The sequence below is a fragment of the Budorcas taxicolor genome, chromosome 3, assembly GCF_023091745.1.
Source record: "Budorcas taxicolor isolate Tak-1 chromosome 3, Takin1.1, whole genome shotgun sequence".
Classification (NCBI taxonomy): Eukaryota; Metazoa; Chordata; class Mammalia; order Artiodactyla; family Bovidae; genus Budorcas; species Budorcas taxicolor.
The window spans coordinates 29,282,250-29,306,472 of record NC_068912.1 but is presented as its reverse complement, the minus strand read 5'-3'; the positions used below and the strand labels follow the sequence as shown (position 1 = coordinate 29,306,472).

Sequence of the window (24,223 nt, the reverse complement as noted above, 5' to 3'; positions counted from 1 at the left end):
TGGACTCCCAGAAGACAGTAACAATGCGGAGAGAGAAAAATCTTTTTAATGGCCAACTTTCCAAAACTGATGAAAGCCATCGACTTACAGGTGCAAGTTCAGTGAACCACACAGGATAAACAAAAGACAAACATAAAAACATCAGGGTTCAAATGGAGAAAACCAAAGAAACTCTTGAAGGCAGCCAGAGAACTGCCAAACAATACTCAGTCAAGAACATATGAATGATAGAATTAACAACAAAGAAGGCCAGAATACAAAGTAATGACTTTAACTACTTTAAATGCGGAAAGAAGAAACTGGCAGTCCAGAATTATATAAACAGTGTAAATACATTTCCAAACATCTATTCCAAAGAAGCTGACAATATTCATTTGCCAGCAGACCTGCAAAACAAGAAATGCTGAAGAACAGCTTTCAGAGCAACGAACGTAAGAGATGTGGAGCAACAGTAACAGTAATAAATGGGTTAATATGAAGACTGGGCTTACAACTAGAGAGCCCTTGTGTTCCAACTACTGAACCCACAGTAGCTGTAGAGTCCCTGTGCCACGACTGGAGAGAAGCTCACAGTTGTAACTAGACATCTGTAGTTTAGAACACCATGATCTACCTTTCATAAAACCTGTAATATCTAAGACTGGGCTTCCCTGGTGGCTCAGTGGTAAAAAATCTGCCTGCCAATGCAGGAGATGCAGGTTCGATCCCTGGGTCAGGAAGATCCCCTGGAGAAGGAAATGGCAATCCACTCCAGTCTTCTTGCCAGGAAAATCCCATGGACAGAGAAGCCTCAAGGGCTGTAGACCAGGGGTCACAAGAGAGTAAGACACAGCTTAGCCACTAAATAGCAATACCTTAAAAAGCCAAAAGTGGATATAAAATAAATTACCAAGAAGTTTTAACTTAAAAGATGGCAGGAAAGAAACAAAATAATAAAGCACAAGAGGGGCTTTCCTGGTGGGTCAGTGATAAAGAATTCACCTATTAGTGCAGGAGATATGGATGCCAACCCTGACCCTCAGAGGTCCCATACGCTGCGGAGCAACTAAGTCCATGTGCCACAGCTACTGAAGCCCGTGCTCCAAAACGAGAGGGGCCACTGCAATGAGAAGCTGGCGCACCACACTTCGAACAGCGCCTCCACCCCCACCCCCGCCACAACTAGAGGAAGCCCATGTAGCAACAAAGACCCAGCACAGCCATAAATAACTAAACAAAATTAATTTTTTAAAGCACAAAAGACAATAAAAAATAAAAAGTTAAACCTAACCTCATCACTAAATCCAATAAGCCTCCTATATACGAACGAGTTCCATTCCAAGAGAACATTTGTAAGTCCAATTTTTTCCTAAGTCCAACAAAGTCAGCATAGGTATCCAACTAAAACAATCTGTGATACAGTACTGTAATAGGTTTATAATACTTTTCACACACACAATACATAAAAAACAAACACAAAAAAATAAAGAAAACATTTTTAATCTTACAGTATAGTACCTTGAAAAGAACAGTTGCTGTTTAGTCGCTAAGTTGTGTCAGACTCTTTTGCAACCCTGTAGACTGTAGCCCACCAGGCTCCTCTGGCCATGGGATTTACCAAACAAGAAAACTGGAGTGGGCTGCTATTACCTTCTCCAAGGAATCTTCCCTACCCAGGAACTGAACCCCAGTCTCCTGCATTGGCAGGTGGATTCCTTACCACTAAGTCACCGTACAGTACAAAAGCTGGCATACGGGTGCTGGCATCAAGTGAACAGGCGAGGAAGAGGAAGAAGGAGAGGAGGGAAGAGATGGCAGAGCTGAAGGATTGTCAGCAACAGGAGACAGAGGGCAAGGTGCGATTTCACTCATGCCTGACACAGACAGAACACAGGTTCGCATCTTTCAAAGTTTTCAAGTTGAAGGTTCATGTGTAGGGACTAGCTTTAAATATTCCAATTAAAAGAGCAAGAGCCTCCAATTAAAAGAGAAAGTAAGAAGCCTTCAACGTTTAATTGATAATTCTGGGAACCCTTCTGCACTGTTGAGAATGTGAAATGATACAGCCATTACAGAAAACAATACGGAGATGCCTTAAAAAAAAAAAAAAAAAAAACTCGTAATAAGTCTTCCATATACCCTAACAATCCCACTACTGGGTATATATCCTGAGAAAACCACAGATCCAAAGACACAGGTACTCCAATGCTCACTGCAGACAATAATCAGGGCATGGAAGCAACCTAGATGCTAACCGACAGATGAACGGGTAAACAAGATGTGGTACGTACATACAGTGGAACATTGCTCAGCCATACAAAGGAGCAAGTCTGAGTCAACTGTAGTGAGGCGGATGAACCTAGAGCCTTTTAGAGTAAAGTCAGGAAGAGAAAAGTATCATATATTAGCAGTCACACACACACAGATATATGGAATCTAGAAAATGGTACTGATCACCTGGTAGAGAACGGACCTGTTGACACAGCGGGAGAAGGTAAGGACGGGACAGACTGAGAAAGCAGAACTGACACATACACACTTATCATGTCACCTAGTCACTCAGTCGTGTCCGACTCTTTGCCACCCAATGGTCCGCCAGGCTCCTCTGTCCATGGGATTCTCCAGGCAAGAATACTGGAGTGGGTTGCCATGCCCTCCTCCAGGGGATCTTCCTGACCCAGGGATCGAACCCAGGTCTCCCACTTGGCAGGCAGATTCTTTACTATCTGAGCCACCAGGGAAGCCCCTATTAATAGTATGGGGCTAGACTAGACATCTCTAGCACAGTTTAATGGCTTGCACCCGTGCATGCTGTCGCTTCACTTGCGTCCAGCTCTGTGAGATCCTATGGACCATAGCCCACCAGGCTCTTCTGTCCATTGGATTCTCCAGGCAAGAATACTGAAGTGGGTTGCCATGCCCTCTTCCAGGGGTCTTCCTAACCCAGGGATCAAACCCGCATCTCTCAAGTCTCCTGAATTGGAAGGCAGGTTCTTTACCACTACTGCCCCCGGGGAAGCCCATGTATATATATATACTACCATGTATAAAACAGGTAGTTAATGGGAAGCTACTATTCCATACGGAGAGCCCAGCCTGGAGCTCTGTGATGACACAGAGGTGTGGGAATGGGAGAGGAAAGCTCTAGAGAGAGGGTACATGTAAACAGCCTCTGTGTGTGTGTTTGTGTATATAATATATATATAGTTATGACTGATTTGCATTGCTGTACAGCAGAAACCAACATAATACTGTCAAGCAATTCTTCACCAATTAAAAAAAAGGGAAAAAATGGATAATTCCTATATTCAGGCACCTATACTACCTCTTTCTTCCCCTATACCTAAATTAACAAATATTTATTCAACAGATGAAGGGTCTAAATTTGTGTAAAATATTGGGATTTAACGAATAAAAGATACTTATCCTCATGAAACTTACATTCCAATGGGAAGAACACAAAAAACAAGCTATAAATTACAGAATACGTTTAAAAAGTGATGTTTTACATATTAAAAAAAATTTATATATATTTATATATTTAAAAAACAGCAAGATAAAGAGTAAAATGGTTAATTGCAATTTTAAAATTAATCTTTATTGGAATACAGTTGCTTTACAATGTTGTATTCAAATTGCGATTTTAAATACAGTGATCAGAGTAGATCTCACTGGCAAAGCTACATTTAATCAGAGACTTGATGGATACATGAAAGTCAGCTATGCAAACAAGTAGAGCAAGAAAGTTAGAGAAAACAGGCAGGCAGCAGCATCCCTAGCATGTTTTAGAAACAGGTTAGTACAGCCGTAGCAGAGTCAGAGGTAAGAACAGTAATAGATGAAACGTGTATTTATATGACTCCATAGAATCTTTTACTCTGAACACAGCGTATTTTGAGCAGGGAAGTGACACACTTTGAGATTCACTCTAGCAGTTGTGCCAAGAATAAACTGAAGGACACTATTAGAAGCAAGAGGATGATTTATGAGACTACTGTAGCAAATCACACAAGAAATGATGGTGGCTGAAACTAAGTTAGCATCATGGAACTAACAATAATGAGGTAGAAGTTGTGGGACTGGGGGATATATTTTAAAAGTGGAACCAAAAAGATGTTCTGGTAAGTTTGTCTTTGGGTATGAAAAAACAGTGAAGTCAAAGATGAGCCCAAGACTTCTGGCCTATGCAAGAGGAAAATGCAACAAACTGAGGTGGGGCAAGGCTGCCAGGGCAAACAGCCTGGAGGAGGCATCAATTCAATGCTGGGTATACAGTTGACCCCTGAATAACACAGAAGTTAGGGACCCCAACTGATCAGTCAGAAATCCAAGTATGACTTTATAGCTGATCTTGAAATACATGATTCCACATCTGCAGATTCAACCAATCTTGGATTGTGTAGCACTGCAGTATGTATTTAGTGAAAAAAAAAAAAAAAATCCACATATAAGCAGACCGACACAGTTCAAACCCGTGCTGTTAAAGGGTTCACTGTACTATATGAGAAAGCAGACACTCAAGCAGAGATGCTACAGTCTGTAGAACAGACAAAACTGAAATTTCAGGAGAGTACTGAGCCAGAAATATGAATTTGGACATTGCAGGCATATGGATGGTATTTAAAGTCATAAGACTGTAATCATAGATCATGGAGTAAGGCCTGGCACATCCAACATTAGAGAAGCAATCAGTGTGGTAAAAGGAAAACTAAAAAGTAGCCAAGCATTCAACAAATAAAATGTACTGAGAAAATGAACAACTGTGTCAAATGCTGCTGATATATAAGATATTAAGACAATGACTGAGAAGTGACTTCTAGTCTTAATAATGCAAAGGTTACCAGTAACTTTGAAAAGAACAATGTTGGGAGAATGCTGATAGTCAAATATGTATATTTAAGAGGCTAGGACAGGAGAAAATGGAGATCATTCTTATAAGCAATTCTTTCAAATTTTTTGTCGCAAGAAATAAAAAAAGAACAGAGACAGTTGTTGGTAGAAAAAGCAGGTTAAAGAGAGAGAGTCTTGTGTTTTCTTTCATTTTTAAAGATAGAAGAAAAGTTTCAGAATACTGAAATACTGATAGAAATAACTGCTAGAGACCGAAAAAACTCAAAATGGCAGAGATGGCCAAACTACCAATGTCCTCGGCTACATAAAATAAGATGGAATCTAAGTGTATCTTAATTGGAGCAACTGGCTCTATAGAGGAAGAGGGTTTAAATAAGATAACAGAAACGTAGAGCTGCGGGTGCAAGTGCTTGTAGATATGTAAATATGGTAGAGGGAGCCTGCAGAAGTACTCCTTTGATTGCTTCATTTTCCTCAATGAAGTAGGAAGCAAAACCAGTATCTGGGAGTGAGGATAGAGGGTGACATGTCGGACATTTTAGACAGAGAAGGTGTGAATGCACAGTACAGTTGCAGGCAACACTAGGGTGTCTCTGAGGTTAAGTGGTCATGAACTGGGAAAGCAACTAGTTGGTGCCAGTATTTCTTCTCCTGTGATATGTATGTAACCACATAAGCAAAGCATTAGGATGGCGGTTCTGCCAAGGAAGTTCAACCAAGTGGGATATGGAGTCAAGGCTAAATGCCAGGGAATGAAAATGATTAGCCATAAAATTAAAGAGAAAATGGGTTAAGTGAGAACATAAAGAAATGAGATAAAGTGAAAGAGTCGTACAATCAATGGATTAAAATAAGTCACTGTATGGGGAATAACTGTGGAAGTCTGGTACTAAGCAGAATGAGCTAGAATGATGGGATAAGTGTTTACAAAGAGAAACGCTTAAAATGGAACACAACTATTGAAAATGCCAAGGTCTAGAATATGATCATAGATTTGAGTGGCAAATACAGATGACGTAAACCTTACAAAAGAGTTCAAAAACGTCAAGACCAGGGTGTCAGAAGGATCAAATCTGCGCGTATTACAACTGCCAGAAATTCTTAGAATTTCTTAGAACTGTAGAATTTCACAGATTACCACTGAGTTAGGAACTAAAATCTGTGAGAGAGAAAGTAGAATGACCCAAGGGTTGTATGTGAAAGTACCAATGAGCAATACAAACAATGGCATTTGAGATTAACATCTGGAGATTTTTCAGGAAGGTAAGAGGAAGAATGGTCCAAAAAATAGCAAGTAGAAGACCTACTTCATATCTCTGGGCCCAGTAACATACGAGATATCAAAGGAAAAACAGCACCAGTTAAGAAGACTACGGTGGAAGCAGTGTCCTAGAGCTCTGTTTCCATACAGCAAAGGACGTACAGAAAGGGATCAAAAATAAGCCTGAGAATATAGAGACCCTGCTGATGACAAACCATGAGTTACAGAGAACAAGTATTAGAAACTGTCACATGGAAAGCTTCATGGGAATTAAAGCAGAGCAAACGAGGGGAGACCTGGGAGTGTGGGGCTTTTCTTGGATGATAAACAGGGGTAAACACTATAATATCAGTCCCAGCAGATTTAAAGCAGATAATGGTAGAAAGGGTGTAAACACTGCTGGTAAAGAAGGGTGGGGCCTGGGACTTTCTGTTTTAATCCGTGGAGAAGAAATCCTAGCTCCAGCGAGTCAACAACATCTTCACTCCAGATGAGGACAGAAGAGTCAGAACTGTGTGGTCTTAGAACATGAAGGTTTAGTCGTGACCCTTATTTTGAGAGAAGCAAACTCACTCCTAATGTGTATGTTACATCTTGCCTCAGGATGACAGAGTGAAGGGAGCTGAGAAGTTCTGAGAAGGCACAGTGAGTGTGAGGACCTCTCCACCCATGATAATGGAGGCAGAAGGTCTATGAGATGCCTTCCAAAATGAGAGGCCTCTATTAAATACCTTTATCAATTTTACAGTTAAGAATTCAACATTTACATCACCATCCTCCCTACTTCTATCCCACTCAATCTAATTTTATCATAAAATGTTTATTTAAGATATCAAATTTAACATGGCCAAAACTTAACTATCAACTCCCTACATACACCTAACAAAGTATGTTTTCCCACAGTCTTCTACACCTCAGTAAATTCAAGCCTAATTCTTCTGCTACTTTTGGTTAAGATGAAAGTGAAAAATCTTGGTGTCATTGGTATCTCATATAAATCATATATCAACAAATCCATATATAAGTTTCATGCATCAAATCCTAGTTCAAAACATATACAGAACTTGACTCTATCTTACTATCTCCAATGTTAGTCTAAACCACCATTATGTCTTGCCAAAATTATCAAAAACAATCTCCAAGCTAATCTCATGATTCTGTCCTTGCTCCTTCTTTAATCTCTCTTCACTAGAGCTAGTGTGATATTTTTAAAACAATCATCAAACCATTCCACTGCTCAAAAGCTTGAGCATCTGACTCAGTAAAAGGCAACATTCTTACAATAAATCTACAAAGCACTAAATAATTTGGCCCTTTCTATCCTTACCTCATCTGATAACCATCTACCCCTTGGTATCTGCACTCAGACCATACAGTTACTCAAAGATGTTAAATATGCTACTATCTCAGCCTGTTGCACTTGGTTTATCTGAAACATGCTCCTTGCCTAATTTAAGCAACGCCTGATCCCTTTCTTCCTTCAGTCTCTACTCAAATGCCACTTCATCATGAAAGCCTTTTAAAACCACCCTATTTAAAATAAAACCCCACAAACCTGCACGCTCACATGCTCTGTCCCAATTTCCAGAGCATTTTTCTCTATGATGATCACCACCTGATTTATTCAGTATTTGTTTCACTCTACCATGAAAAATTAAGTCATGGGGACAGTGACTTTACTTTGTTCACAGAAATATACCATACCAAGCACTCAGTAAGCATACAACTACTTGTTGAATTATTAAGTGATTGTAAACACTGTCCAATATTGAGCCAAGGAGTGTAATATTTTCTTGAACATTTTTTCTTTTGGAATTGATAAATATCCTTTGCTCTCATTTGCTTAACTCTCAATGCACTGATCCCAAACATTTCCAATGTTCCATCAGATATGTCAAACACTTGTCAATAACATTTTTTAAGATCATGGCACCTGGTCCCATCACTTCGTGGGAAATAGATGGGGAAACAGTGGAAACAGTGTCAGACTTTATTTTTGGGGGCTCCAAAATCACTGCAGATGGTGATTGCAGCCATGAAATTAAAAGACGCTTACTCCTTGGAAGGAAAGTTATGACCAACCTAGATAGCATATTCAAAAGCAGAGACATTACTTTGCCAACAAAGGTCCGTCTAGTCAAAGCTATGGTTTTTCCAGTGGTCATGTGTGGATGTGAGAGTTGGACTGTAAAGAAAGCTGAGTGCCAAAGAATTGATGCTTTTGAACTGTGGTGGTGGAGAAGACTCGAGAGTCCCTTGGACTGCAAGGAGATCCAACCAGTCCGTTCTAAAGGAGATCAGTCCTGGGTATTCTTTGGAAGGACTGGTGCTGAAGCTGAAACTCCAATACTTTGGCCACCTCATGAGAAGAGTTGACTCAATGGAAAAGACTCTGATGCCGTTGACGGATTAGGGGCAGGAGGAGAAGGGGACGACAGAGGATGAGATGGCTGGATGGCATCGCTGACTCGATGGACATGAGTTTAGGTGAACTCCAGGAGTTAGTGATGTACAGGGAGGCTTAGCGTGCTGCAATTCATGGGGTTGCAAAGAGTTGGAGACGACTGAGCGACTGAACTGAACTGAAAAGACCAAGACAACAAATTCAATAGAAGTAGTTCAATTTTTTTTCTTGAGGCATCCTTCATGGGCTCCTTAGCCCTCACGCTTCAGTATAAACTAGCTAGTATACACCTGTCATTCTAGGCATTACCATTCACTTTCTTGGTTTACTAACATTTCTATGGATCATATTCTCTAACAGCTCTAGAAAGTGGTGTATGGGAGGCAGTTTCTGAATCCCTGCATGCTGCAAAATGTCTACATCTTACTCTCACATCCATTAACAGTTTGGATATAGAATTCTAGGTTGAAAATCTTTCCCTGTCAATCTCCCAACTGTTGCAGTTAGTTTCAGCATCTTCTACCTCCTAGTATTGCTACTTTTAAAGATCATATTTAGATTCCCATTTCTCTGTAGGTTACCTACTCGATTCTTCGGCAACTCTGCTTATCTCCATTCTAACCCATCAAGTATCATCCCTTTATGATGATATATAACTGATAGAAATCCTTTACTGTTAGTGCAATGGGCATTAAATGGGTCATTTCAGACTGGCAATTCTAGGTTTATAGGAGAATTTCTTATTTTACTTGATAATTTCATTTCTTTTTCTATAATTCATACTGGTAAGCAAAAGACTTCTTATACTTTTTAGATCTTTTAAAAATCTGTTTTGTTTTCTAGGAGGCTAAATAGAATTTATTGAACCTATCGACTGGATTTCCCTGGTGATCCAGTGGTTAAGAATCCATCTGCCACTGCAGGAGACCCAGGTCAGATCCTGTGTGGGAAGATGCCACATGCCATGGAGCAACTAAGCCAGTGCGTCGCGACTACTGAGCCCACTGCCTCAACTGCTGAAGGGAACATGCCTACAGCCCACACTCCACAAGGCCAGCCACGGCAACAAGAAGTTTGTGCACCACAAGGAAAGTACCCTCCACTCACCACAACTAGAGAAAGCCCAGATGCAGCAATGAAGACTCAGCGCAGCCATAAATAAATAAATGATTTTTAAAAAAGAAAAGACCAACTGAGTTTTTTTACCTATCATACTTCCAAGAGTTCTTTTGTATTTTAATCACTTGTTGGGGGGGGGGGGGCCTGTGTCACTAGCATGTTGTAAGATCTCAGTTCCTCCACCAGGGATGGAACTTGTACCCCCTACAGTAGAAAGTAGTAGAAATCAAAGTGCAGAGTCTTAACTCCCAGACTGCCAGTAAAGGCCTTTCAACTACTTCTTTTGTAGAGGCTCTGTCATTAATCTGTAACCAACAGCTTGTCACTAACTCAGAATGCCATAGTTTTTATTTTACTTCTCCTTTGGTTCCTATGTTACATCCTTTCATGCTCTTTCATGTGGATGGCTGCATCAATCAGAGACATGTGCAGCTGTCGTGACTAACAGTGGCTCATAAGACAAGAACAAACGCAGGCAGCTGATGCTGTTAACAACATCAAAGCTAGAACCTCTGAGATGCTCTTGCCTTTACCCTCATGAACATATAATAATGTCAGAGTTCCAAGAATTATCCAAATTCAAGGAAGGGAAAAGGAGGAAGATGGGTGACACCAGCAACTTCTGTCCCTTTTATCAAGAAGGTAAATACTTTCTGAAAATCATGCTCTCAACAGACTTCTGCTTGTATTTTAGGGGCATAAACTGTAGATGAGAACTATCTTAATGCCAGAAATGTTGAGAAAAGGAATACTTAGCTTTTCTAGTCCCTATATTTGAAGCCAGATGAGAGATAAAAGTTGAGAATTCTTAACTATCTCGAAATGCATGGCTTATGACACTGGCTCTCATCAGAAGTCAGATGACCCTTCCACTGATTCACATCCATTTATATTTAATTATACTTTAAAACTGCTTATAATCATCTGTGAGAGACAGTAGAATCTATGAACTGATGGGCTTCACTATAAGGCAATCTTTTTAATCAGAAAAGAATACCAAATAGCAACATTAGAAGGCCTCTTCTAAATATCTACTTCCTCCAGAGAGTGAAAAAACCTCTAATTACAGCAAGCAAAGTGAGAAAGACGTTTTTTGTTGCTTTTATTGTTGTTCAGAGGCTGAGCTGAATCGAGTCCTACTCTTTGCCACCCCATAAACCATACATAGTACATCAGGCTCCTCTGTCCTCCACTATCTCTTGGAGTTTGCTCAAATTCATGTCACTGAGTTGGTGATGCTATTTAACCATCTCATCCTCTGTTGTCCTCTTCTCCTCCTGCCTTCAATCTTTCCCAGCATCAGGGTCTTTTCCAATGAGTCAGCTCTTTGCAACAGGTGGCCAAAGAACTGGCGCTTCAGCAACAGTCCTTCCAGTGAATATTCATCGTTGAATTCATTTAGGATTGACTGGTTTGACCTCCTTGTAGTCCAAGGACTCTCAAGAGTCTTCTCTAGCACCACAGTTCAAAAGCATTAACTCTTCGGCACTCAGCCTTCCTTATGGTCCAACTCTTACATCCATACATGACTACGGGAAAAACCAAAGCTTTGACTATATGGACCTTTGTCAGCAAAGTGATGTCTCTGCTTTTTAATATGCTATCTAGGTTTGTCACCGCTTTTCTTCCAAGGAGCAAGTGTCTTTGAATTTCATGGCTGGAGTCACTGTCCACAGTGATTTTGGAGCCCAAGAAAATAAAATTTGTCACTGCTTCACTTTTTCCCCTTCTATTTGCCATGAAGTAATGGAACTGGATGCTATGATCTTAGTTTTTTTTGAATGTTGAGGTTTAAGCCAGCTTTTTCACTCTCCTCTTTCACCCTCATCAAGAGGCTCAATAGTTCCTCTTCACTTTCTGCCATTTAGAGTGGTATCATCTGCATATCTGAGATTGTTGATATTTCTCCCATCAATCTTGATTCCAGCTTGTGATACGGTCAAGCATTTGAAATGATGTACTCTGCATGTAAGTTAAACAAGCAAGGTAACAACGTATAGCCTTGTTGTACTCCTTTCCCAATTTTGAACCTGTTGCTGTTCCATGTTCACTTTCTTATTAGTCTACTGTTGTTGTTCAATTGCTAAGTTGCATCTGACTCTTTTGTGATCCCATGGACTACAGCCTGTCAGGCTCCTCTGTCCATGAGATTTCCCAGGCAAGAATACTGGAGGGGGTTGCCATTTCTTTCTCCAGGGAATTTTCCCAACCCAGGGATTGAACCCGTGGTCTCCTGCTTCGCAGGCAAATTCTTTACCATTGAGCCACCTGGGAAGCACAGTGAAGAATAGTGAAATGTAAAAGTTCACTACTAGCAATCTGGAAGCAAGTTGGGTACATGAATGTCCCACTGTTTAATATGCAGATTTACACTTTAATTTCCTCAATTATAGCCAAGTACCTCATCCAGACCCTCCATCTACACCTATTATCCCCCAAGTCAAGAGCCTCTGATTTTACTTATCCAGAGAATAGCCTAACTTTTATGATACCTATCGCCTCCAGATCCTGAGCCACCATAGACTTCTGGGAAATAGATCAAGTGGCTTCCTTTATACCTCATTTGCATGATCCTGGATTGTAGTTCACTCAACTCTACTAGGTCAATGATCAGATCCAAAAATATTCAATCCATTTCCCTTGTTTTGAAAAACTAACTGAAATGTTCAATGGTGTCTCATTTCATTCTTGTCCTTTATACAGGTCTATACTTTTTTTTTAATGAATTAGAATCTTTTTTTCTTGTTTTAAACTTTTGGCCGTCCAGAATCTTTGTGGTTGCACTTGGGTTTTCTCTGGTTGCAATGCTCAGGCTTCTCTTGTTGCAGACCACAGGATGTAGAGTGCAATGGCTCCGTATTTATGGCACATGGGCCCAGTTGCTCTAGCATGTGGAATCTTCCCAGATCAGGGATCAAACCAGTGTTTCCTGCATTGCAAGGTGAATTCTTAAACAGTGAACCACCAGGGAAACCCTAGACATTTTTCATACTTATTTACTGTGAACAGAATTACTAGAGAGAGGAGAAATAACCCCATGGTTTAGCTAGAAACTAGGCAGTACTTTGAGATAAAAAAAATGTCATAAAATTCTATAGATGCAGGGTTTCCCTGGTGGCTCAGTGATTAAAAAAAAAAAATCCACCTGCCAATGCAGGAGACATGGGTTCAATCCCTTATCCAGGAAGATCCTACATGCCACAGAACAGCTAAGCCCATGAGCCACAGCTATTGAGCCTGTGCTGTCTGGGAATCGTAACTACTGACACCTTCGCATCTTGCTCTGAAACGAGGAGCCACCACAGTGAGAAACCTGAGCCCTGTACCTACAGAGCAGTCTCCATTTGCCACAGCTAGAGAAAAGCCACTGCAGCCACAAAGACCCAGCACAGTCAAAAACAAATACATATAAATAGTAATTTTTAAAAATTCTATAGATGCTTTCCTTTTCTGAAAACAATGAGACTGTTAAGAAAACCAAAAATCTCAATAAAGTGTTTTTAGGAAAAATAAGGAATTCCATGCTGGTCTGGTGGTTAGAACTTGGTGCTTTCACTGCCGAGGGCCCAGGTTCAGTATCTGGTTAGGGAACTCTGAAAAGCCTGGCAGCATGACCATAAACAAAATATAACAACGGTCAGACTGCTACTGAGCCCTTACTGTGTTAAGCACTTCATGGGTACAATTCTCAATTCAAACCTCACACCCACTTTAGGGTGGTACTACTAAATTTTCTCAATTTGAAAGATACACACTCGTGCACATACATACCAGAGTTCACCATCTGTATCACTATACTATGTAGCAATCACCTTTAAAAGAATGGGCGGGTGAGAGGGGACTAAAAAATATAAATATAGAATATGTAAGTCAGTGTGGTAAAGCACCCTCCTGTCAATGCAGGAGATGTAAGCGACATGGGTTCAATCCCTGAGTCGGGAAGGTTCTGTGGAAGAGAAAATGGCAACCCACTCCAGTGTTCTTGCTTGGAGAATCCCATGGACAGAGGCGCCTAGTAGGCTACAGCCCATAAGGCCAGAAACAATCGGACATGACTGAGTACACATATAAAGTTGGTAATGCTTCTGGAATGAGGCTAAAGTTTGATCAAGAAAAAACTCACATCTTTCTTATAAAATCAAGATTCATCATAAGAGCCTACAAAAAGTATAACAAAATCAAGCTAAGGAAAGAATAAAAACAAAATAGAACTATAAGAATTAGAATATTTCTTTAAAAATATAATAAACTATTTAAAAAATTAGATTGCTAAAATGACCAATGACTCAAATCTAAGGCTATGCTAATAAACAATAAGGAAATAAACTTAGCTGTTCAACATTATAAATAAGAAAGAGATAGAAACACAGATTTCCGTAAAATCTTTTATGGTCTATTTCTAAGGAAATACATTTTTTAAATCTCTACTAGATGGTGGGATTTTCTAAGAAAATATGTACCATCACAATTACATCAATGAATCAAGAAGAGATGGGAAACCCAATTTGATTAATAAGCATGTGAGAAACTGAGCCCCTTGAACTAGCCCTAAAAGGCCTTAAGTCCATACATGGAAACAGAGTAGATAACTTGGAACGACAGGAAGTCAAGATACCAAAGTGAACTGGCTTTAAGAAACAGTTCCTGAAACAGACTCTGTATGATTTCAATACCTTCAGACCATGGAATTTCTGCACCATGCTTTACATCCCTGGATATGTTTCAGTGTCTCCTGGTTTATAGTCTATGGGAACTTGAATAGAATTTGTATCCTGCTGTTGTGTGAAAATTGTATAATTTGTAATTATGTTGAATTGGTTCATGGTGCTTTTCAGGTCTTCTACTTTCCTGGCTATTCTAATTTTTGAGAGTTTGATATTAAAACTCCAACTAAAAATCTTAATTTATCTACTTGAAAAAATAACTATATATAGTGGAACTATATGTAACTTTTTACATATAGTTTCTCCCTTGTGGCTCAGATGGTAAAGAGCCTGTCTGCAATGTGGGAGACCCATGGTAGATCCCTGGGTCAGGATGATCCCCTGGAAGAGGAAATGGCAATCCACTCCAGTATTCCTGCCTGGAAAATCCCATGGACGGAGGAGACTGGCAGGCTACAGTCCATAGGGTCTCAAAGAGTCGGACACGACTGAACGACTTCACTTTCACATGTAACTTTGTTCTGTATTTTCCAAGTCTTTTGCAAATGTGTTATCATACACTGTCATAATTTTAAAAAATAAAAAGAAACAACAATAAAAGAAACAGTTCTATTGACAGTGTTCTGTACGTTAAGAAAAGCAAACCGTTAAGAGTATAAATAGGAGATAACAGATTGTAAGAATTGAACTTTGCCCAAAGAGACGTCTGGCCTTTGCCCTCAGCAGCTGGAAGGGCATCTCTAAGCCCTTGAAATGTACTGCCTGACAAAAGTACCTTTGTTTCAACTTGGGGCCTTAAGGCCACATGCTAATGATATGATTTATTGTAGGGTCTTCAGCTCAATCTCAGGAAGGGCTGGAGACAGGTCAATTACATGGACAGTAAACTCCATCTGTATCCACATGACGGAATACCAGTAAAAATCCTGGACGCCAAGGCTCATGCAAGCCTCCTCGGTTGGCAATATTCCCTTCATGCTGTCACACATCATTGCTAGGAGTTAATTACATTAAGAATTTCACTGAGAAAAGACAACTGGAAATCCCACATTTAGAACTCTCCTAGACTCTGCCCCATGCCTTTTCCTTGGATGATTTTAATCTATATCCTTTTCACTGTAATAAATGTTAGCTGTAAATATACAGCTTTCAGTGAGTTGTAACAAATTATTACATCTGAGGGTAGTCTTGGGAAATTCTGAACTTAGAACTGGTGCCAGAGTGAGTATGAATAAGATAAATTTTATTTAAAAGTGTGAATGGTTTGGGGGATATCACCCCAAATTCTACAGTTGGTATCAGAAGTAAGAGAGGATCTGTGAATTGTCCTCTAACTTCATAGTTTACATCAAAAGTGGGATTCACTAGAATGACACTGACTCACTGAAACTTGTGGTAGGGAAGGAGCAGGAAAAGATGACAAGGGTTATGAACCTTTGATTCTTGGATGACTATCTACTCAATGATAGTATGGAACTGCAGCTGTGGTTATTAGAGGTAAAAGTTACCAAAAGAACTTAGAAACTAGATCCAACTCCCTAGGAGTTGACTCACTGGATAAACAAGGAAATGCAAACTAATAAGAAACAAGGTAATTAAACAATTTCTTGGATATTGTCATCTGTACTAGCTAAAATGAAGAGTGTGTTGGGACAGATCCTGACACTGGGCAAAGCTTAGATTTCAGCCAGGCTGAGCTACAGCCACTAGCCTAAGGGCCATTCCAAATGGAAAAATTACACTGGGAAAACAAGCAGCACCTCTACAACTTCCAATAACAATGTAGTCCAGGTTGAGGAAAGACAAAATCAAGAAACTAATGAAACCAGATTGTACAATGCTAAGGAATTATTTCATTTTGTGGATTGACATTGTATGCTTCCTGAAAATACCTTTATGAAAACACTGTGAGAGTGACAATGCTTAGAGGCAATATTGTTGATTTTAAATGCTGCAGAATAGAAGAGCAATGTTTGAGCTGACGTGGGACCCACCACTCACTGCTGAACAACCACAGATGGTTATCCAAAATCTCAATACACAGCAGGTCATTCCTGAGCGGACAGCTAGCTGAGTGGACTGGATAAAAGCCCCAGTAAAGGGGCTTTTTTATACCCTCAGACAGGTGATTGTCCTTCTCCTATAAATACCAACTAGAACTTCTCAGAAGAACTGACTGACATGCTTCTTATTCAAGCCCTGAGAAATTAGCATTATGAAATCAGGATATTCGTCTACTGAGTACGCCTCTTACTAAGGTCAAGGTAAATAAATACAAATTAGTGAAAGTGAAGTGAAGTCGCTCAGTCGTGTCCAACTCTTAGCGAGCCCAAGGACTGTAGCCCACTAGGCTCCTCCATCCATGGGATTTTCCAGGCAAGAGTACTGAGGTGGGGTGCCATTGCCTTCTCCGCCCACACAAGCACTGCTGCTACTGCTGCTAAGCTGCTTCAGTCGTATCCGACTCTGTGCGACCCCACAGAGAGCAGCCCATCGGGCTCCCCCGTCCCTGGGATTCTCAAGGCAAGAACACTGGAGTGGGTTGCCATTTCCTTCTCCAGTGCATGAAAGTGAAAAGTGAAAGTGAAGTCGCTCAGTCGTGTCTGACTCTTAGCGACCCCATCTGCAGCCTACCAGGCTCCTCCGCCCGTGGGATTTTCCAGGCAAGAGTACTGGAGTGGGGTGCCATTGCCTTCTCCGAAATAATACAGTTAAGAGGGACCCTTATACATGGGTACCCCCATGTAATTTTTCTGCTGCAAAGCCTAGCAATAATCTGAGATGCCTTATCAGATTTATTGTCTCAGCTTTATGGGCCTTACAGATGCTGAGAAAACTGGGGTGATTCACAAGAACATAGAAAAAGACAAACAAGAGAGTCAAGGGATTTATCCCAAAAGGATGAAAAATTTTAGATGGCTGTTTGAAAATGGGGAGAGGGGAAGATATGAATAAAGCAAACAATGATGGGGTTGAAACAAAGGTCTTAATGCAGCACTCTAGGGGGTTGGGAGGACCAATGGGAGCTACTGCAGGTCCTCAATGGTAAAAGGCATTAAACAACTCTGTTATATTTACCCTAGTATGAAGAAATGGTAAAAGCTGGAGGGTAAAGATGACAATGAGAACCTGACCTTGTACTCCCTGGAGCAACTATTCCATGGATTAATCAAACTGAGAACTGAAGGAGAGGCCAGGGTCTTCTGGCTCAAAGTCCAGCTGGAAAACACAAGGTAATATGCATTTGTGTGGGTAAAATAGCCTGGGGTTGGATAAAAGACATTTCTGGGACTCCCTGACATGGGAGCCTAATGTGCTATGATTCTAAAACCTGCTGAAGTCATAATGGGGATTAAGGTTAGATTGGGAAGAGAGGGATGGTTGACAGCATTAAAGTCAAAATCTGGGTAAAAGCCGGAACATAGGGATATGAACAAACTATGTGAAATAGTTTTATCTCTCCTTTATATGATTACTAGAATGGGTATAACTGATATTGTCTAATATTGTAAAACACAAGACATACATGTTCACCTTAAGGCAAGTCTTGATTAGACATGCTAAATGGGAACAAAACTGTCTTAAGTCCACAGAAGTTGTCGACTTGAGACAGTACAGGATACCTAATGAATAAAAAGAATTTATGACTTTAATGACAAGTGAGAAGCTGCTATGCTCTCATTTGTACCAATGAACTCTTTATACAATAACCATGTGTACCCTGTGAAAAAAGTAAATGGTTCATCCAGTTAACAGTAGACTATTCAAAGCTTGAACTCAATAATGCCACCACAGCATCAGCAGTCCTTGATATGGTTTGAACAATAAAAAATATATATACAGCAGACTTAATAAATGGCATTCAGGGACTGAACATGAAAAAAAAATTTTCCCTCTAACTCTGAAGAAAAGCCAAATGCAGCTTTTCATGTGGAAAGACCCTAATTTATGTTTACTATGCTAACCACAGGGTTATTTCAGTTCACCAGCTTACTGGTATAATTTGTTTAGAAGAGATTTAGATATAATGCAGGTCCTGAGTATAATATTATGTTGATCTCATGGTACTATCAGAAACTAAAGATAAAGGTAAGACTGACTTAAATGCAACAGGGACACACATGAACAAAAGAGACTGTTACCAAGCACAGCAAAGCTCCAGGGACCTGCCCTAACTGGGAAAGTTCTTAGGAATAACCTAGGCAGAAGCCAGCTTTATCACTCCACAGGTGAGAAAATAAACAAACAGCTTCTGCCACCTACATCCCTAGAACTAAACAAGCAGCGCCAATATTTGGTTGGTGTACTTGATTTCTAAAGAACATATACTCCTCATCTGGGAATCTTACCAACACAACCACCCAAAAGAAAATCATATTTGAATGAGGGCCTGAACTATGTCTGAACAGCAAAAAGCAGTCTTTCTCTTGATGCTTATGGACCCTGTGATCCACAACTAGACATGATTTTGGAAGTGTTAGCAACATATACACAGATTTAAACTTACGGTAAAGACCTCTGAGGGCCACTCAGCAGAGATCCAGGATTTTGGACCAGAAAGTTTCTGGATGCCATGGTAAAACATATGCTTAAGAGAGAATTGCCAGTTTGCCACTGAGCACTGAGGTTGACACCGTGACTGAAGGGCACAACATAACCATGAAACCTGAAATACCCCTTATGTCTTGGGTGACAGGAGAAAACAAATAAGGAAGGCAGAGTCCAGAAATGTTCCACAAAAACAGAGATGGTTTGTGCAGGAACATGCAACCAAGAGGATGCAAAGAAATATTTATCGTATTTATGAGCAGGTGAAAGTGAAAGTGTCAGTCACTCAGTTGTGTCCAGCTCTTTTGAGACCCCATGGAACTGTCGCCTGCCAGGCTCCTCTGTCCATGGGATTCTCCAGGCAGTAATATTGGAGTGGATTGCCATTTCTTTCTCCAGGGGAGCTTCCTGACCCAGGGATCGCACCAGGGTCTCCTGCATTGTAGGCAGATTATTTATTGTCTGAGTCACTATACTCTCTATCCCGCTTAACATGACTTTGGAACTACCAAAGGAACTGCTGAATGCTATGATCACATAGGTGGTACTCTAAAAGCAGCTATTAGCTAACAAAGAGCTGCGTGGTTTATGGATGGTGGTTCCAAAGTGTACGGAAAGCAATCTGTTTAGAAGGGTATCACTTTAACTGAAGAATGTAATAATGAATCATATCAATGAGCTGGCCTGCATGCTGTTATCCCCTATATATGGTTTTTTACTGAATCCTGAAGTTGGTATGACAAGAGAGGTAGTCTTGAGGACTGTTTCCTAACTTCATGCAGATGATAAGGAAACAGTCTGGTAAGACTCGCTAATGAATGCTATATCCTGAACACTTCTGTGTGGTATCACGGAAGGATGTTTTTAAGTGAGGCACAACATGTCAGCCAAACGGTACTGGCAGCAGTGCAGACAGAGCAAATTTGACGAGGTAAGCCTCAAAGCAAGGACACTGGCTGAAAATGTGCTGCGACAGGAGCCGAGGCTTTCAAGTCCAATGCCACTGGTCCTGCCACAGTTTACCCAGGAAATGTGAAGTGTGAAAGAACTAAAGAGAAGGTAGGAACATTCAAGAGGTAAGTAGGACTTGGATACAAGTAGTAAAGGAAAGTGGTGACGGAAAAGGAAGGATGAATTATGGTTAAACTTTGAGGTGTGGATGAAGCTATTCTTTCACAGGAAAAACAATGCTGTGTTCCTATTATTTTTGCTTTACACCATCAATTTAAAAAGCCACAGGAAGTCTAAAAGCTCAAAAACCTGAAAGCAGCTATGAGAAAGTAATTTAATGTCTTACTGAGATTTATTACAAGGCAAGGATAAGATCTGGACCCAAAGTGAAGGCATCTACAAAATTAGTCACCTCCAATAAAACAATAGCCAATTTGTAGGTAAGATGAAACATTTTGTAACAAAGGATATGTAACAAAGTTTGAAGTAGTATTTCTACCCAAATGGGCTGTAGAACAGTGAAAGGTGTCTTGAAAAAGAAAACAGAACATTACCTTTATAAGATCAAGTTTGAAAGATTCCACATACTGTATTTTATGTTCTGAATATCACATGGGAGAAAATGACCAAATGAGCTGAAACAGATCTGGAGGTGAACTGACTATGTTCAAGTCCTAGCACTACCACTTATGGGGACATGCTATATACATTATTAAAGCTTTCTGTGAGTAGACTTGCTCACTTTGAAACAGCTGAGATATCAGTACCAACACTTCATGGGCGGTTGGTATGAATTAAACAAACATGTGGCATTCAGAAACGTGCCCAGCACAAACTATGGATGCAATACTTGTTAGCGAATAGGATTCATGTAGCCTCTCTTTAAAGAGAACTTTAAAAATTCCAATGGCTCTAACAAATTAAAAGCTCTAAAACATCCTAGAGTTAAACATTTAAGTGTGGTTAATTGAACTTAACAACTAACTAGAAATTTCAGTACTTTCCAGAACAGTTCTGATGTGACAGGCTGGTGATAAGTGAACATTATTACATTCTGAGGGTAAAAGAGGGTTGAAATACAAAGCTATATTTTAATGAATTAGTAACTATGCTACTTAGATGTTTATAAATCCCCAGTTTTTCTACAAACTAAATCTGACATGAAATCAGTATATTTCCATGCTTTGATGCGAAAATGGCTATCAGTGATACGCATGAAAATATTACCTTTTAACATGACAGCCCAAAGCCCATAACCCTGTGATAAATACCACAGAACACTTGGGGAAAAAAAAGTGAGTTGAACCAGAGGGATTGTATATAAAGAAATAATATAACTCTATTACTGCAACCCAAATCCATGTACTAATTAATACATTTTCAACAAATGTCCATAAGACAATTAGATCTCCCAACATTGCAGGCAGACGCTTTAACCGCTGAGCGACCGCTGTTATTATAGATATGAATATAGAAACCATTAAATATTTTACCAAGAAATGTATCTTGCTCTAAGACATAAAACATACAAAAAATATCTGTTTTAGGAAAAATAATTTCATAAGCACTTTTAATAATATTTCTTGATAAGCAATAACGACTTCTGTACCTATGTTCTTTGTGTTCCAATAGCTGACAGTCTCTACATGTCAGTCTATCACACGTTTCACAGAAAAGCTTCAACTGTTCTTGTTTGTGAACAGGGCAGAAAACAGGGCGCTGACCAGATGCTCCAACAGACTCTGCAGTAAAATAAAACATATATTGTAAAACTAAACAAAGTCTTCGTCTAACTTTATAAATTCTTACCGTTATTGGTATCAAAAGCTTGTAAAGTTAAGTACAAATGCTACAGGGGCAAAAGACAGAGATCAATAGTAATCATTAAAACAGCTTCTCTCTTACCTGAGACATCTTCTTTCTTCCTGATCAAGTGATCTTTCGTGAATTTTACTCTTTGATGTGCTTCAATGCACGTCTTACACAGCCATTCTCCACACTCAACACAAAAGCCAACTGCACTTGCATTGTCTTCACAACTAGTACATACCTAGAGGAGGAAAGAAATGCTAACCTACATTAAATTTACAAAATATGGATCCACAAAATAAACAAGTAAAACCCTTCTACCTTACTATCAAATATACCAATTCACTGTACCTGGAATAAAATCATCCTGCTATCCATTTCTCATCAACAAAATCCTTCCCTTCCAGATCAAACATTCAGGCGGGAAAAATCTAAGTCTCAGAACACAAAATTGACACAAGCTTTGAATTTTTAAGTCATAACTTTTAATCTCTTTTAGCCAGGTCTGAGGGTGTAGAATAAAGATACTCTTCACTTTCAAATTGAAAGATGAAACTAGGGCATAACTACCCAAAATTATGTAACAATTTAAGCATGTTTTCTTACAACTTACGTTCTGATATGAAGAAAGTAATATAAAGAAAAATTGAGAAGCATACCTGTTCTGATTTCTCATCAGAACTGCTAGGAGTTTCAGATGTATCTTTCACAAAATAATTATCCACGAGGTCTATCTGTCTGCATTCTTGGCGGCATACTGGGCACCGTATTACACCAACTACAACACAAAACAATAACATTAAGAAATATTTTCAGGAAAAAATAAGGAAATTATACACGATGCCTATACGGGAACGAATCATTCATATGTCACAGATAAGAAGAAAGAAATAAGCGTTAAGAGCTGAGTAAAATGTTATTTCACTGAGTTATTTCATAGGGGGAAAATAACATCCATTTGGGAAGATAAAATAAGCATTAATATGCAAATAAAAAAACATAAAGCTGCTTCTTCATTAAAATATGTGGTTGATAATAATGGCACCCAAAGATAACCAGATCCTAACCATTGGAAAACTGTATACCTCTATGAGGCAAAGGAGATTTTGCAAGTGTGATAAAATTAAAGCTCCTGCGATGGTAACACTGTCCTGGATTATCTGATAGGCCCTAAAATGTCATCAGTTCAGTTCAATCATTCAGTCATGTCTGACTCTTTGCAACCCTTTGCACCACAGCAGGACAGGCCTCCCTGTCCATCACCAACTCCTGGCGTTTACCCAACTCACGTCCATTGAGTCGGTGATGTCATCCAACCATCTCAACCTCCGTTGCCCCTTCTCCTCCTGCCTTCAGTCTTTCCCAGCATCATGGTCTTCTCCAGTGAGTCAGCTCTTCGCATCAGGTGGCCAAAGTATTGGAGTTTCAGCTTCAACATCAGTCCTTCCAATGAAGATTCAAGATTGATCTCCTTTAAGATGGACTGTACAGTAATGCTGAAGAAGCTGAAGTTGAACGGTTCTATGAAGACCCACAAGACCTTTTGGAACTAACACCCAAAAAAGATGTCCTTTTCATTATAGCGGACTGGAATGCAAAAGTAGGAAGTCAAGAAACACTTGAAGTAACAGGCAAATCTGGCCTTGGAATGTGGAATGAAGCAGGGCAAAAGCTAACAGAGTTTTGCCAAGAGAACACACTGGTCATAGCAAACACCCTCTTCGAACAACACAAGAGAAGACTCTACACATGGACATCACCAAATGGTCAACACCGAAATCAGATTGATTATATTCTTTGCAGCCAAAGATGACGAAGCTCTACTGTCAGCAAAAACAAGACGGGGAGCTGACTGTGGCTCAGATCGTGAACTCGATATTGCCAAATTCAGACTTAAACTGAACAAAGTAGGGAAAACCAATAGACCATTCAGGTATGACCTAAATCAAATCCTTTATGATTATACAGTGGAAGTGAGAAATAGATTTAAGGGACTAGATCTGATAGATAGAGTACCTGATGAACTATGGACAGAGGTTCCTGACATTGTACAGGGAGACAGGGATCAAGACCATCCCCATGTAAAAGAAATGCAAAAAAGCAAGATGGCTCTCTGGGCAGGCCTTACAAATAGCTGTGAAAAGAAAAGAAGTGAAAAACAAAGAAGAAAAGGAAAGATATAAGCATCTGAATGCAGAGTTCCAAAGACTAGCAAGGAGAGGTAAGAAAGCCTTCCTCAGCGATCAATGCAAAGAAATAGAGGAAAAGAACAGAATGGGAAAGACTAGAGATGTCTTCAAGAAAATTGGAGATAACAAGGGAATATTTCATGCAAAGATGGGCTCAATAAAGAACAGAAATGATATGGACCTAACAGAAGCAGAAGATATTAAGAGGTGGCAAAAATACACAGAAGAACTATACAAAAAAGACCTTCATGACCAAGACAATCACAATGGTGTGATCACTCACCAGGAGCCATACATCCTGGAATGAGAAGTCAAGTGGGCCTTACAAAGTATCACTATGAACAAAGCATACTGGAGGTGATGGAATTCCAGTTGAGCTGTTTCAAATCTGAAAAGAAGATGACACTGTGAAAGTGCTGTACTCAATATGCCAGCAAATTTGGAAAAC

General features: G+C 39.8%; 1 protein-coding gene across 1 annotated transcript in view; it reads right to left on the bottom strand.

The window, feature by feature from the left end:
- TRIM33 (tripartite motif containing 33) overlaps window positions 1–24,223 on the bottom strand; it is a 141,729-nt gene that overhangs the window by 54,920 nt on the left and 62,586 nt on the right. The window contains exons 2-4 of the mRNA XM_052636645.1: window positions 22,246–22,364; window positions 21,683–21,827; window positions 21,387–21,519 (exon numbers count right to left, since the gene is read on the bottom strand). Of these exons, the coding sequence (XP_052492605.1) occupies window positions 21,387–21,519; window positions 21,683–21,827; window positions 22,246–22,364 (397 nt within the window). The remainder of the gene's footprint in view (window positions 1–21,386; window positions 21,520–21,682; window positions 21,828–22,245; window positions 22,365–24,223) is intronic.